The following is a 15,864-nucleotide window of genomic DNA, read 5'->3' as shown; positions in this document are numbered from 1 at the left end:
AAATATCCTATATTATTTTTTTGTGTAATTATCTATTTGTAACATTTTAGAAAATGTGTAATTTCATTTTTGTTCAATTCTATACCTTATATACCAATGTTAGAAAGCGAACCTATTCGAGTATCATTTGAAGCGTCAGTCTAGATACGCATCTTTTTTTTTGGTCAGTCAATTTTCATGACCACAGCATAGCTGGATCAAAAACCAATTCATTTTATTTTATTTTTCTCTTTGAATCGATGATACACTATTATACAGGGCCAGAGCCGCTTGCATTACATTTTACACTGGGAATCAATCCTCAATCCGTTTCATTCATCAAATACAGCTTTTGATTATTACTGATCATATCCACATCGATAATTTTACCTGCATCCTCTGATAGTATACAAGTGCAGGAAGAAAAATTCAGCTGCTTTGATGCTTCTCTAATCAGCTCTTCGATGCTCTCAGGAACCCATAATACAACACCGCATTTTCGAGCATCCTTAGGCTCCCAAGGGTGAAAAGGAAACACAGTGCATTTCCGTCGTAGCATTTTATCCGTTGTCGTCCACAGAATTCCATCTTTCAAGTTACAATGATGCAAGAAAGTAAACATATCATTGCAGAGATGCCAAAAGAAACTCCTGATCATGAAGAATGATAAAGAGCATAACAGCAAAAGGGAAGACACAACAATCCGAATTCTAGCATCTGCTGACTTGATTGATTAGTTAATAACTGATTCCTGCTACTAATTTTGCAGCCAACTTTCAAAGCCAGATGAAACAAGGGATAGCAAACTATTGGAACCACAAGGATACATTGAGAATCGGGTCAAGAATGCATGAAATCGAGAGGAGGGAGTGAGTCACGAAAAGAAAAAAAAAGCAGCTAAGAGAAAACTACAGCAAATCTTTAAAAGTGGTTCTACCAGAAAATTAACAACAAAGATATGTGTACACGATCAACTTTTTAGTATATATTGTTAGCTAGTTTAACACACTGCAATCACAGAAACTTCATCTGATACAAGCATTGAGCTTTATAAAAGTGCAAGAACTCTACTATACCTGTGCTCTCTTGAGAAAGATCAGACAATTCTGATGATTGAGCTGATTCTGCTTCTTCTAAGAGGTCCATCATATTCTTATTTCCAGAAATTCTCCCCTCATCAAGTGGAGTGTTTCCCCATCTACCATTAAAACAATTGGCCAGAAGCAGTTTAGCTCTTCATCGTATAGGAAAAAACAAATTAATGTCAAAGAAAATACACGACCAGAGTATGGTTTGTGAGTACTCAACAGAATTTAAACGAGATCTTTTCACAAATATTTTCCCGATTAACTATCCAAGAATGAACTTTGAAGAGCCATCACATCTTTATGTTCGAAAAGAATTCAATCCACTTAAAATAATGTGATTAAAAAGTCAAATCAATTCATATGCACCTGTCCCTTGCGAAAACACTAGCCCCTGCATCCAAAAGCAACTTTGCCATAAAATATTGTCCTTGAGAAGCAGCTACATGGAGTGGAGTTCGTTGATCATAGTCCTTGGAGTTTGGATCAATGCCTCTAGTTAGAAACCTTCGAAGGAGATCCGAGTCGCCCTTCGCAACCACCGTACACAAAAAGTTACCAGCATTCTCAATCTGCAACGATGCTCCTTCTTTCACAAGTAATGATGCAACATGTTCATGTCCACTCTTGATAGCTTCAAGTAATGGCGTGTTGCCAAAGTTATCTACTTCCATAATGCATCAACTTAGTATTTTTGAGATCTTCAGATACAGAAGTCCATCAGGAATTCAATTGCAAGAAGATTCTTTGAAGGTTACCTGTGACATTTATGTCTACACCCTCTTGGATAAGAAATTGAGCAATATCTTCATATCCTCTTGATGCAGCAAGATGCTGGTGAGAAGACAAAATGAAAAGCTCTACTCAGTCAACACTTGCAGGAAACAATTATCTGATACTTCTATCATAAGCAACACTCAGTGAAACAACTAAGACACACTAATAATCAGTATTATGATGCCATGTACAATATTAAAAGGAAATTTACCAAGGGCGACCGTCCATCATAATCGTTCTTGTTAGGATCAGCACCAGCTCGGATCAAATTTTTCAGCTGCTGAAGATCACCGTAATAAGCTGCACTATTTACCTTCAGAGCCAGTTCAGCCTCTTGCTTTACAATATGGAGTGTAATGTCTGACTCCAGTTGCTTCAAGCTAAAAGCTGAATCCTTTTCCTGTTGTAGGATTTTAGACATAATGAAGAAACTAAAATACCATGCTTTTTTGTTCTTGATGAAGAGATGAGAAAAGAACAATAACATAAAAAATAAAATTCAGAAACTAGTTTGGAAGATATCAAAGAAATTAACTTTATGCACAACCAGCCAGAGAAAACCAATAGAAGCAGGAGAAAACATAAGTCAGAATTGGATCATTACAAGAGTTAAAATACCTCCAGTAAGTTAGTCAGAACTGTTCTCCCATCATGAAAATAAACCTCAAGAATATTGGAGAATGACTGCTTATCAATCCGAAGAAGTCGACATAGCTCACAAACCCGAACAGTATACGGCTGTGGAATGTTACAAAGAATAGAAACAATTCCAAATACACTGTTAGGCTCTAGAAGTGAAAGTGTCTCTTCCGAGCCATCTTTTGCTGTGCCAACCTCCTCCTGCACAAAAAGACTTTCATCAATTTAAATTGATAAGGCCTGATAAGAACAGATGTTGACATGATTTTTTTTCTGGCAGTATACTGCCATCATGTTGTGCAGTGTCCTTATCCCAAATAATTTGATAAAGATAATCCAAATTGATTTTATTCCATGCTGGGCAAGTTAGGTAGAGTATAGGCTCTAAGAAAGAATGGGTATCACTAACATATTGGAAAAGTTATGGACATAAGTTCAACCGAAATAAAAGTTGAAACAAATGAAAATGTCTCACAATTTTTGGCTCAGTGGAGACTTTCACTGTTCCCTTCACAAACATGTCATTTAGAGAAAAAGAATTGGAAAAACAGACATATTTGAAGATGAGCAATTGCAAATCCGGAATGTATGGCGTGTAAGAAAGAAATGACAATTGAATCACATAAAAAGAAGTTAGGAATGAAGGCTACATCTGATATAGAAAGTTTATTAAGCAGAATACCTACCAAAACACCATGGCAGACAAAATATAGCTGGTCTACTGCATGTCCTTGTTCCATAATGACTTCTCCCGGAAGGAAGAACTCCTCGTGAACTCTAGTTACCTGATAATGAGACAGTATGAAAATAAATCAATGATTCAGGGCCACAAGAGAGATTCAATTCTCTCCAGATTCTTCTTATTCTCATAATTGATGCTCAGAACTGATACTTGTGCAGAAATTCTATTTCTCGGTTCATTTTTGTCAATATGAAACATATACCAAGAATTGAACAGAAATAACAAAACTTCTTTCACCGCTGCAATCATGTCTCAGCAACTGTGTCTCTAGTCCCATCTTATTATTGCCATAGTCAACATGTAGCCTCTATCATGATTTATAAGGCCAAATCAAATACGTACAGTAAAATTTGAATCCCTTATAGCAGAACTATGCATTAGAACTCCTCCATTCCTGAATCTGCAGCAATTTTAAATGTAGTCCATCTCTCTCTCTCTCTCACTCTCTCTCTCTCTAACAAACATGGTGCATACAGTAATTCTGTTTTCCTAATTTGTACGACCAAGGCCAATGAAAACTATAACTAAATGTATACCTCATGATTACTTAACATCAGAACTAGTTTGGAAATTCCCTTTCAGACTATTAAGAGAGGGTATCATGGTAAATTTTTAACGAGTAACAAGAGAATCCATGTTATAAACTCATTCAACAAAAACACAGAAGTAACAACAGATGGTTTATGGCCAACACAGCATGAAGAAGTACAATCAGAAGAAAATAGTGGTCTCAACTTGAACGCATCTGTACATAATGTATTATTCCAAGCAAATATAAAAATCAACAAATCGCTATATAGATGCATCAAGAGTCATGATTCTAAAGTACAAAAATAAATAACTTACTATCTGATTGATAAATTCTGCTGAACATCCCTTAAAAAGAATAACCTCTTCGATATAGGACTTGTATAAACTCTGAGAAATCTGAAAATCAGTATATTAACTCATCAATAAGATGTTAGATTGTATGGACCTATTCAAGAAATAATTTACAGACAAAGATTAGTACTGAGCCAAACAATAAGATTAGAAAATGAATTTAGAGACATCTGATGTGAAACATAATTACACACCGTTAATTCTATCAAATCCAAGACTATTCTGGTACTTGAGAAATATAGGAAAACTGTTAGAAACTAAAAGCATGGTTTACTGTCAAAGATCTTGGGACAACAAAGATTACAGAATTGGCAATACGACTAACTACACCTAGTAAAAGCATTTGTCAATTTTTATTTTTTTTTTATAAAAAGAACAAAAAGAGAAAGCTTAAGCTTGTTAACACATTCATTCTTTTTGATACCTTAGCACGGATAGAGATGGGAATATCCTGGAGTACAGCAGCATCTGTATAGCTGCTTTCATACTGCAAGCGCAAATGGCCTCTGATTTGATTACGGATGTCCTTCCCAAGTCTATTTCTGTTCATATATTTGATTAGATCAGTCATTTTGTCCCTATATTTTTCTGTCTTTGATCCTTTGACGATTAGTGCTGTCATGTTACCAATCAGATAAGCACCAAGAATCATGTCGAAAGAAACATAAATCATAATGAAGATCATTTCTCTCACATTGACTGCATGAATATCTCCGTAACCTGTACCAGACAGACATTCATTTATCATGTTCTAAACCATGAAAAAAAAATGAGAATCTATTCAGACCAAAAACAGCAGTTCTTGCAAGGCAAACACAAAGTATATAGAGTTATTCTATTCCACCGAGCACTTCATATAGACATTTAGACATCAACAATTATATTGCACTAATTAGCATTCAAGCTATCAATCAGATTATTTATCTCAAACCACCAGCATGGTAGAGTTTTTTAAGTATTGTACTCATCAGCAATGACTTTTGGCATCAAATAGCTTTAAAATGAAAAAACTTGGTTTTCTTATATAATAGCCCTATAATGGGAAGATCAAGAAGTAAGATTGTGTCTCAAGGTGCAAGGCACAACCAGCCATCTGATTCCCCTAAAGCGTCCTTTGGACCAGTTTCCCATACAAACAGCCACTGTTATGGCCTGCCCTGTACTCATGAGATTTTCATATTATTGAGCAATTATTCAGCATCTCAAATTGTTTTTCCTGATCAAACATTGAGAACTATATAAGAATGGAGACAAATACCAAGAGGCTACTCCTGTCATATGACATTCAATTAGCCAACAATATGCTTACGCAGATATGACATGTCCCAATTCATGCAAATAAAAGAGGTGCATTAATGGAAAATACATGCCATTGCCAACATAACCACTGTATACATATGTAGTTTTAAAACATCCATATCTAAAGTCTCATTCTCTAGAGCCCTTCCCCCCCCCCCCAACAACAAAAAAAATCCAAAAGAAATGAATTTAAAAAAAAAAAGAAATAAGAAAAAAACAAAGAAAAAGAGATGCGGAATCACAACTAAAGGTAAAATACCGAAGAAAAGGACAAGATTTCAAACTTCTTCCTCTCAAAGCAAACACGTTTCCTAAGTGTTTCCTAATTGTTATATTTTTATGCATCCAACAAGTCAGAAAATTAAATCTGATAAGCCTTAGTGGCCTGGTAAGTTGTGCAGTATTTTATAGCTGGAATGGACATGCCAAATGACAAAAGAAGAAAACAGAAGAATCTTTGATAAAAAGTGATTAAAGATGAGTTGCACTTACCCACAGTTGCCATGGTGACGATGGCAAAATACATTGAAGTTGTGTACCTCTTCCATAGATCAATATCTCTGAAGCTTGAGTACTGGTAATCACCTAGCTTCAAACTCCCAATCCATGTGTAGCCTTCTTTCTCAGGAGGCAGAGTGGTAGCAAGATAATAGAATATGCAGGCTGCAGTATGCGTGCAATATAGCTCAACAGCAATAAGTTTTACTATCCTAGTGAAGAGATAATTGATCCGAATATCTTTCTCCATATGCTGAAAAAACTTATTGCCCTTGCGTACCCGACTCAATCTGATCCACAGAAAGTATCTGACCACTTCTTTGTGGCCAACAGCCTATTTATTCAAGTTGTATCAGAGGGGATCAGATTCCATGCTGCAATCTATTTGTATGTACAAAACTATAACTTTCACTAATGACAATATCTAGGCAAAACAATCTGTGACTTATCTTGAATTTCATGCCTTCATAAATTGATTGATAGATCTAAAAGGCAATCAAGATACTGATTTACAATTAGGAAGTCTTTCCTGAAATCTGAGTTATTTCAGTGTGAGGAGTGAATGACAACTTTATTTTCATGTGGATCACAAATATCTGAGAGTTCTGGGTGCTTATAGCTGATCTTATTTGTTCTTTATCAAATGAGAAAGTATGAGAGAACGGTAACTGTGCAGCTGCATTGTACTCATAATAGGCTTCTTTTTATACTGCATGATTGACATCCTATATACCATCTCTGATGCCGCTGAGAAACAAGATTATACCCACAATATTCTACAACCTAGATCATAAATTATCATTTCCTTTTTGCATTAACTAAAGTACTAAAACCACATTATAGTAGTATAATCAATGATTTAACAAAAAAGTAAGAATACAACCTTATAAATGAAATCCCAAGGCATGCAACCAAGAAGGTCAATGATAAAGTGGGATTTTATGTATCTGCCAAGAAACAACACAATCATTTGTACAATTAATAGGCTAAACAACATGCCAGTATAATGCTGAGGTTTAAGAGAAAGGCAACTAACCGAAGCGCAATTGGAGTTCGCTTATAGACCATTCTATAGGTCTGACTATCCCTATAGGCCACAAGGAATTGCAGGATAATGTCCACAAGGAAAGCTGCCTGACCTGCAATATCCATGAAGAGGAGCTTTCTCGGCAATCCCCTGAAGAACCCGAACTCGAAAGGTGTAAAAAATGATGAGTAAACAGCCCAAATGAGTATGAATTTTTCCCATGCCCGATACCACCTGCATTCAACCATATTCATGAATATGTGAACATTTTAGGGTGTTAAAAGTGGAATATTAGTTGGGTTGCCCATTTGGCACGAAGACGGTAGTAAAATCTCCCGACTACTGGACTATACTGGAAACAGGATAAACGTCTCCAAATTTCTCTCTTAACTTTCCAAAAGACGAAGTTCTTTTCTTGAATAGAAGAAGTAACTTATCAAAGTAAACAATGCCCACAAGATCAGAAAACAACTTATCGTACTATCACTTCTTGATAAGAAAATTTTTGCAGATAATGGACTTGCTTAGCTGGCTCATGCCTTTTTCTTTTTTTTTTTTGAGCTAAGGCAACAACTTATTAGCTCAATATAGTGAAGAAAAAGGACTAGCATAAAGCTTAGTCCTTACAATAGGACTTCAGAAGATGAACTTCTGTTCTCTTAATGGATTGCAAAGAATGTGGAGCATTAAGTTTAAAAGTGGTGTTCAATTTTATAGACCCAGTGTTCATCTTGCTTCCACGGAATTATTCTCATGAAAGTGTTGCCATTTCAAAGTTTCGTTAGCTAGTTCTTGTGAACACCACATGTAAACAGGATCCTCAAGCCTAGATATCCCAAATGTATTTGATGTATTCAACAACTTAATGCTCCTAATTGTATTTCGGCAACCACATTGAAAAGCATGCCAACAATACTTCCTAATAGTAGAGCTTCCTCTTGCAAGACAGAAGCCGATCCCTTCGCCAGCAACAAAGTACTGAGAAATGGACAGTCCGCTTAAAAATTTTTGTACTATACTCCTTCCATTTGCCATCTTATGGTAGTCTTGGCATCGAAATCTTCCTTTCTTCTTTCTTTTCATTTTCTTTTAATTAAAGGAGATTGGTGACACCCCCATCTAAAGGAGGTACCAAGAAGATTCAACATTTAGCTGGCCACTGCACCGGAAGACACTGAGACTCGAAACAAAACACGATTTTGGTAATTCATCGTTCAAATATCCATGCGAACATGAAAAAAATTCTAGAATCAGCAAGGATAATCTGTAGAACATCAACATTCAAAAATCCTGACTATTCACAATGTAACATGAAATTGGAATATCACAATTTTAAAAAATGGTAGGATTTTGCTACCTTTTTTTGGTAATAAAAGTGTCCAGTTATCCAACTTAATCTTATATTACCAAAAAAAAAAATATTGGGTACGTTGTTAATTAATTGACATGTATGTAATTTTTTTTTCCCATTCATCTAGAGAAGAAGCTGTAAGCCTGCAATCTCTTTGCTGTCCTTTTTGTATTTTCTAGCTCGGGCAGGCAGGTCATGTGGACAAACAAGAAGAAGTATTTTAGTAAGGTATTGTTACTCGTATTTATTACTCCCTTATATTTAAGAATTTTTTCAAATTAATTTCGCTGTTATAAAAAAAATTAATATATACAACTCCTCCAGCGTACACGTGAAAAAAAGAAGAAGAAGTTAGTATACGTGTTTCCTCGTCCCGTCTATTTAAAATATCCTTGAGTTTGTTTGGATAAGAGTTTATTTGGATGATTTATTTAAGATAATTACTGTAATATTTTTTGTGATATGATGTATATGAGATAAAAAGTTGATTGAAAAGATAAAAAGGTGGTTAAAATTTGTAATGAAATCAAATTGTCCAAACAAATCCAAGCTTGTAACGCTAAAAGTCGTAACTTGGCACCCCGAGTCAACTCAACTGCTAGCCTAGTACTCATTTAAGTGGGGCCCAACCACCACTGCTCCCATGCCACGTTTCCTTCGTTTCTAAATCATCTCTCCGCCACCCTCAGCCCAGTTCGACTCAAATAAAATCATTATCGAAAATTAAGAAAACATTCCCACCACAAGCTTGGCAAGCAGGAACGCCACTTGTGAGAGAAAAAAAAAAAGTAAAAAAGGGAAGGAAAACGGACCTGTTGTCAGGATGAATGACGAGCCCTTGGGACAGGTCTTTGAGGCCGTTGATCACGCTTTGTCTGCTAAACCGCCGGTGAGTCGAGTCGAGTCCTAACTCGTGCTCGATCAATTCGAATCGGCTTCCTCGGGAGGACTTTATTCTGTCCCTCAAATCTTCCACCTCGTATTCTCCTTCGCCATTTCTACTCTCCCCTTCCTCTCTATGACTATTTCCTCTCCCCATTCAAAATCACGCACTGCAATCCAATTACAACCAATAATGCTGCAACCTTTCTTTTAAAAAATTTTTAAAATTCTGCAACCAACATTATATAGATTGTATATGATCGTGTAGATGGCTCGAAATTTCTTTTTCGAAAACTTTCGGAACAGGAGATTTGGAGGCAGAATTTGTCACTGAAAAAAAACAGAGATATTCAAATCTGGAGGGGCGGGGGAGAGATTGCTGGAGGGAGAGTGAGGGACAGGGATGTTGCTTGTGCGGGTCTTAAGTCGTAACAGGACTTGGAAAGAAAGAGAAGAGCCTTCCTCCTATTTATACGCAACTGAAAGCTTATCATTTCTGAAAAGAAAGTATTATTTTATAAAAAGCAGTAAAATACTCTGATGATCATGGCAGGCAGGCAGGCTGGCTGCACTTTTTATATCGTATCACAGTTTCCTTACTTGTTTTTTATTCCAAGCACTTAAAAACCTCAAGGGTTAATCTTCTTATCAAAACTCCATTAATAAAGGTTTTCTAACAAAAAGTCGAATTGATAAGCAATAGGGATAATTGCAGAAACCTCCCCTAAGGTTTTTAACACTAGCACTCACCTCCCCTATGGTTTAAGAAATAGCACTTACCTCCCCTAAGAGGAAATTGGGACCTATTGCTAACAAAAGATTGTGGGAATTTACCTTTATACCCTAATTATTTGGAGAAACCTAATGAACGAATTTTGCAAAAGAAACCTTGCTTCTTGTCGACAAATAAAGTAACTAATTAAACTACCTGTGAGTGTTACTTTCACACTTTTGATTTATGTTAAGTACAAAGCCTACTAGTTTCCCTTTCGTAAAAATATTAGTGTCACACTTTTTGAATTTTACTTACAAACGTTTATGTATTTAACACAAATTAAATGATTCAGAATAAAATGTCCATAAATAGCTAGTATTTTATTCACGTAACGGAAGAAACCCATAAAGAGCTGGTATGTTATGGGCAATTTCTTTTTTTTTTTTACTTTCACATATTTAATTTATGTTAAATACAAAACCTACCAGTTTCCCTTTCATAAAAATATTAGTGTAACACTTTTTGAATTTTAGTTACAAATATTTATGTATTTAACATAAATTAAATGATTTAGAGTAAAATGTCCATAAAGAGTCGGTACTTTTTTCATGTACTTAAGGAAAGTTGTAAAGAGTTAGTACTTTATGGGTCATTTCTTTTTTAAAAAATATTTAATTTATGTTAAATAGATAACCACCCAGTTTACTTTTCGTAAGAATATTACTATAATACTTTTTGAATTTTACTTACAAACATTTATATATTTATCATAAATTAAATGTTTGAGAATAAAATACCCATAAAGAAATGAAAATAAGGTCCATTAGCCCACAAACTACACCTTTTGAAGTTTATTAATTATTAATTGATTTATAGTGTTTTATCATTCATTTACTAATACTACTTAGCATGCAGTACAAAGGGTAAATCAGGCACAAATTTCTTATCTCACTCTTTAAAACAATATGCAATATAATTTTAAGGGCATTTTTCTGGCTTGGACTGAATATGCAATAGAATCAATAAGTTCAAGAGAGGTTAGTGCTATTTCTTAAATCACAGAGGAAGTGAGTGCTAGTATTAGAAATTTCAGGGGAGGTTTCTACAATTTTCCCTAAGCAATATACCATGAGTTGGACTCTCGAATTGATAAGTCCCGGGGCATGTTGTAGGAGGGATAATGTAAAGAATACTCTGTATTGTATGTGATGCGTGATGGTTAATTAACTTTTAAGGATCAATTACTGATTCTCTAAACAGAATAAGGGCACGAGGAAACCACTGAGATTGCTGCAGTTGTTTAATTTTTATTTGTTTAATCGATGTTGATTTGTATGGATGGATGGATTGCCAAGGTGACTGCTGCGTTGCTGTCGCGGTTATGATCCTTAACAATGGGGCGGTTATTAGACCAACGTTTGTCTTTATCTAATCCAGTACGTTTTCAGACCTGATGTCACGCCAACTATACTAATTTCTTTTAGGGCAAAAAAATCTCGACCGTCATCAAATTATTTCTATTCTTAACTTTTAACCATTCAAATAAGAGTAAATCTTCTGGCTATCACTGTTTGATTCATGATATGTATGCAAAAATTAAATTTCAAATTCAAATTTTGTATAGTTATCATTTATTCAATGTTAACAATATATACATTGTCAATATAAAAAAGATTAATCCTTCAATTAAATTATATCGTATCAAATAAGTCACTTAACTCGTTTGGAAAAAAAAAATAAGTCACTTAACTAATTATAATTAGTATATAAATGGCCATTTCATCAAATTTAGCTCTTAATTTACAAGATAAGCCAAAGACGTGTAATTTATAATGTGAGTAGTTTGATGGTTAGAGTTGATAATATAGTTTGATGGCGGTTTTTTTCTCCCTTTCTTTTTTGGTGAATAAAGTTCGTCGAGATAATGGTATACATTTGAGATAAGAATCAGCGAGGTAATGTTTGATGACTATTATATATTGTTAGGATTATTGTGGAATTTAAACAGTTTGTTTTCAGAGGCCACGACACATGCACAATTCAAATCTAGATTGACTTGCCTATCTATAAGACCAAAATGAAAATGCAACTTTTGTTTTTCTTTTAGTCGAATTCGGTATTGAAAATTTTTTCTCAAACGTGATTCATTTGTAAAATCATTTTTAGCTCCAAGCTTTTTATTAGTTAGTCCTGATAAAGTGTCCGACAGCGTATTTTTTTTTAAACGAGGTATTCAGTAACACAATATAAAGACTACTTATTCCTATTTTTTATGAATTTAATTCTTTTTCTATTTTGTTGGTTAAATTTTTAAAGAACTTAGGAAGTGGGTGGTTACATATTTGTAGGGGAAAGGGTTGAGTTAGATAGTAAGATATTCTGAATTCAAAATCTCCCACTTACAATTAAACCAAAAAAAAAAAAAAAACAAAGGCAATTCCACATATACATGTGATTATGTGTGTGTGTGTGTGTGAGAGAGAGAGAGAGAGAGAGAGAGAGAGGGAGAGAGGGATTATACCTATATATAGGAAAATAGGACAGGTGCAAAAATAAGTAGTACTAATAAGAATTATCATTTAATGTAAACCAATTAATTGTAGGGTAAACTACTCTATCGACGAGTAGAGGATTTGTGTTAATGAATAGTGCATAACAACGTGCTTTGACAAATTCTTATTTACTAGTACGATTTATTAGATACTCGTCTAATTTGTGTTAGTGCATGACAATGTGCTTTGACAAATTCTTATTTAGTACTACGATTTATTAGATTTACACAAGGCATATGCATACAAATAATGTGTACATGGCTCAAATTTTAGTTTAAAACATGAATCTACTAGTTATGTCAAAAACAAACAGAAGTCGGGCTAGAAAATCAGACTGATAATTGCGTTGAATTAATATACTATGTCTAAAACACAACATTGTGCCGAGCTGAACAGCACAAGATGTAACTTATGATCCAAACTAGCTATGGTTGAATTGTACCTCAGAAGAAGCTGCGAGATCATCATGTTGTGGCAAATTAAGCATTTTGCCAGATCATGTTGTGATAATGTTGCGTTTTGACTCTAATTAATTATAGCTTGAATCATGGTAATTGACAGCTGAAGGTTGGAAGACGACAAGCTGTCTTTGTAATCAACGGTAGCTACTTCCCCCGCTGGCAGATTTATAGTAATACTATAGGATTTTCCAATACTATTAGTACATTATTAATAATAAAATGGTAACAATTTTAGAGTTTTTCCATTTTGTGCCCTAAAGACATATAAAAGGTCGATCTGGTATTTAATTAGTTATCTGTCAAAGTTTAAATTTAGGGTTTTTTTAACAAGTGCCCTCAGAGCACCCGTTAACGCACCTAATATTCATTTAACATACCATATATATATACATACTAACAATTATTATCTTCTCTTACATTTATATACTTTTCCTATCTAATCTTATCTATCATCTTTTATATTTATTTACTTTTACTAATTAATCTTATATTTTTAAAAATATAATATTTGAAATATATCTTAACGAGTGTCTTATGGTCACCTGTTAGACAGATTAAAGTTTCTTCGTTTCAAGAAGAGAGGATAATGGTTAAAATTTATAGTGGGCACATCCCTTATATATTCCGTGAACTTATCCTTAGCATATTATTGATGCATTTTTCTTGATATATCATGCTGCTTCTTAGTGCAGAAAGGACAGGCTAACATAAAATTACTCCCATTTCCTATAAAAAGTGATGCACAAGTGAAAAACTCCGCATGCAGCAGGGCAGTTTTAGTGCTAAAAGACGATCCAAGTATTTAATTCTAGTTAAAATAGAGCAGTCAAATTTTGGTTGCTCCATCTAAACCTCTTTCGACCCTGGAGGAGTTTGAATTCTTTAATGAAGGAGTTTTTCATAGTGCATCTCCACTGACTTTATAATTGAAGATAGTGGGAAAATATGCAAAGAAATGCTTGCAATCACTGAGAGGAATAAAGTGCTATATTATTAGAATGCATGGTTTCTGAATTCAGGACATAGAAAGTCATAAACTGAGAGAGCAAGAGCAGAAAGCATATTTAAAGTCAGTAGGTGGGATTTGGTGGCCCTAAAAAATTGAAAAGACCATACAAGAAAATCAATAGCACTTGATGTGTGGCCAAAACTGGCTTTGATAGATTAGGTAGAGACATACGACCTTAGGTCCTTAACCCTGTTCTTAGGGGAAAAAGGCAAAAGAATTCCCAAAACCATGTTCCTAAAATAAGACAATATACTTGTATATGTTGCTTTGATTGACCTAGCAAATTAAATAGTCGTTTTTCAGCTCAAAACATAAGAAAGATAATTCATGTTACAATTAAGTACTGAAAGTTTGCATGCCATCTGTAGGCCACTGTTTAAAGCATTCTTTGATCACCAGCTAATTATAGTATCATATCATGATTTGACATATCGACTTGCCATCAACTTCTTCAATATATACATGCGACAACCTTTAATGGTGATTGATAAATTAAGCTAAGGAATGTCATCAGAGGGAGCTGGACTAACAACTTTAATTAGTGTTATAATTCAAAAGAAAAGATCCGAGGAATTGTATAAGAAGGCCATTAACTAAGCTGAGTGAAGAAGTGCCAAACCGCAGCAGATATGTAAGTTCACTAATGGACGTCTACCATGCAGTGCACAAACCACTAACTCTTTTTTTTTCTATAAAGCCATCAGCCTCAGACTCTAGCCAAATTGCTGATGATCAAGTCCACTTGAAAAGGCTCTTCAAAACCAAGTTTTTGCAAGTGTTGAACCCACTTATCACATTTATACTTAAACTAAATCATTCATACAACTGATCCGATCCATTTGGTCCCGTGAGCTTTAATCAGTGACTGTTGCTTAATTGTATTTCTTCTATATATATATGTATTAGCTAGGGATTGTTAGGTTGCAAAACTTAGTTTAAACTACAGAGATGATGCAAAATTTGCTTGTTTACTTACCAAATTTTCATATTGTGGGTACATTTGGTAAGAGAAAAAATGATACAATTTGAACACTAAGACGTAATAATTTTATCAAATACTAGTAGCTAGGTTTCAATAAATACCCCATTATGAAATTTTGCTTTGAACCACGCTGATCTTTTGGAGAACTTTCCTCATTATCTTGATGATGAAAGATTGTTACCGATCGACTGAGAAATTCATCCAAGGACAGTGAGTTGTCAAGAGTTCCGTTTCTTTAGCTTTTATTTTCAATCGATTATATATGCCAATCTTTACTTCTATATTCATAAATTTTCATCAAACATACGTAACAAAAGTTTGTCTTTCATCCACTAGATCGATGCATGTCGCTCATCTATATTACTTCTATATTATTATGTGCTTATCCCTGAAATTGACAGCAACGAGTTAATGCTCAAGTTGATTATCACTTTCGTTGAACACACATGTTGTCTGAGACTTATACTTTCAGCTTCCTATCTTTATCACATCTGGCAACCTAATGTGATTGCTTACATTATCACCCACTAGTTATTTGAAGGCATAAACCATGGACCTAACAAAATTTAATATTGTGGTCTAGTCTTCATCTGATCACGAAATCCAGAACTAGAGATATATGTAAATACTTGATGAATTGAACCAGTGAAACAATTTGGTCCTGTACAATCATTTTCTTTCTTTGAAGGTGTTCCTTTCTTCATCCCCCTTCGATCAGGATTCTCATGCATAACGTGAAAAGATATTGTATGGTTGCCATGGACTCTCTTTGAACTACGAGCACTTTCCAAAATTTTGCCTTACTTTCTTGAAGTTTTTCCCGCCGTAATCCTTTTCAACCTTTGGTTCTCGTGACTAGAATCAAGTACACCATTGTGCCAAGTTGTAATGCTATAACTGTATGCTTATCCAATTAAATTTACTACACAAAAAATTACGTCCTAATTTAATTTGAAAACAAAGAATAGTAATATTCCGGAAGCT

The 15,864-nt window shown here is 34.5% G+C and overlaps 1 protein-coding gene across 3 annotated transcripts; it reads right to left on the bottom strand.

The window, feature by feature from the left end:
- Window positions 1–200: 200 nt before the first annotated feature.
- Window positions 201–9,639, bottom strand: LOC113777411 (potassium channel SKOR). 3 transcript variants are annotated; one of them, XM_027322468.1, is made up of 13 exons: window positions 9,092–9,639; window positions 6,938–7,162; window positions 6,785–6,848; window positions 5,896–6,235; window positions 4,529–4,824; window positions 4,069–4,149; window positions 3,167–3,265; window positions 2,460–2,681; window positions 2,053–2,241; window positions 1,823–1,898; window positions 1,434–1,728; window positions 1,056–1,177; window positions 201–567 (listed from the first exon to the last, which is right to left on the bottom strand). In XM_027322468.1, the coding sequence occupies exons 1-13, from the start codon at window positions 9,316–9,318 to the stop codon at window positions 302–304; spliced, it is 2,502 nt and encodes an 833-aa protein (XP_027178269.1). In that variant the 5' UTR covers window positions 9,319–9,639; the 3' UTR covers window positions 201–301. The 3 variants fall into 3 exon arrangements, with proteins under 3 accessions (XP_027178269.1, XP_027178270.1, XP_027178271.1); XM_027322469.1 differs by having other exon boundaries at window positions 201–546; XM_027322470.1 differs by having other exon boundaries at window positions 476–629.
- Window positions 9,640–15,864: the final 6,225 nt, after the last annotated feature.

This window comes from Coffea eugenioides, chromosome 7, assembly GCF_003713205.1.
Source record: "Coffea eugenioides isolate CCC68of chromosome 7, Ceug_1.0, whole genome shotgun sequence".
In the NCBI taxonomy this organism is placed as follows: Eukaryota; Viridiplantae; Streptophyta; class Magnoliopsida; order Gentianales; family Rubiaceae; genus Coffea; species Coffea eugenioides.
The sequence above is the reverse complement of the archived record's forward strand: the minus strand, read 5'-3'. Positions and strand labels throughout refer to the sequence as shown.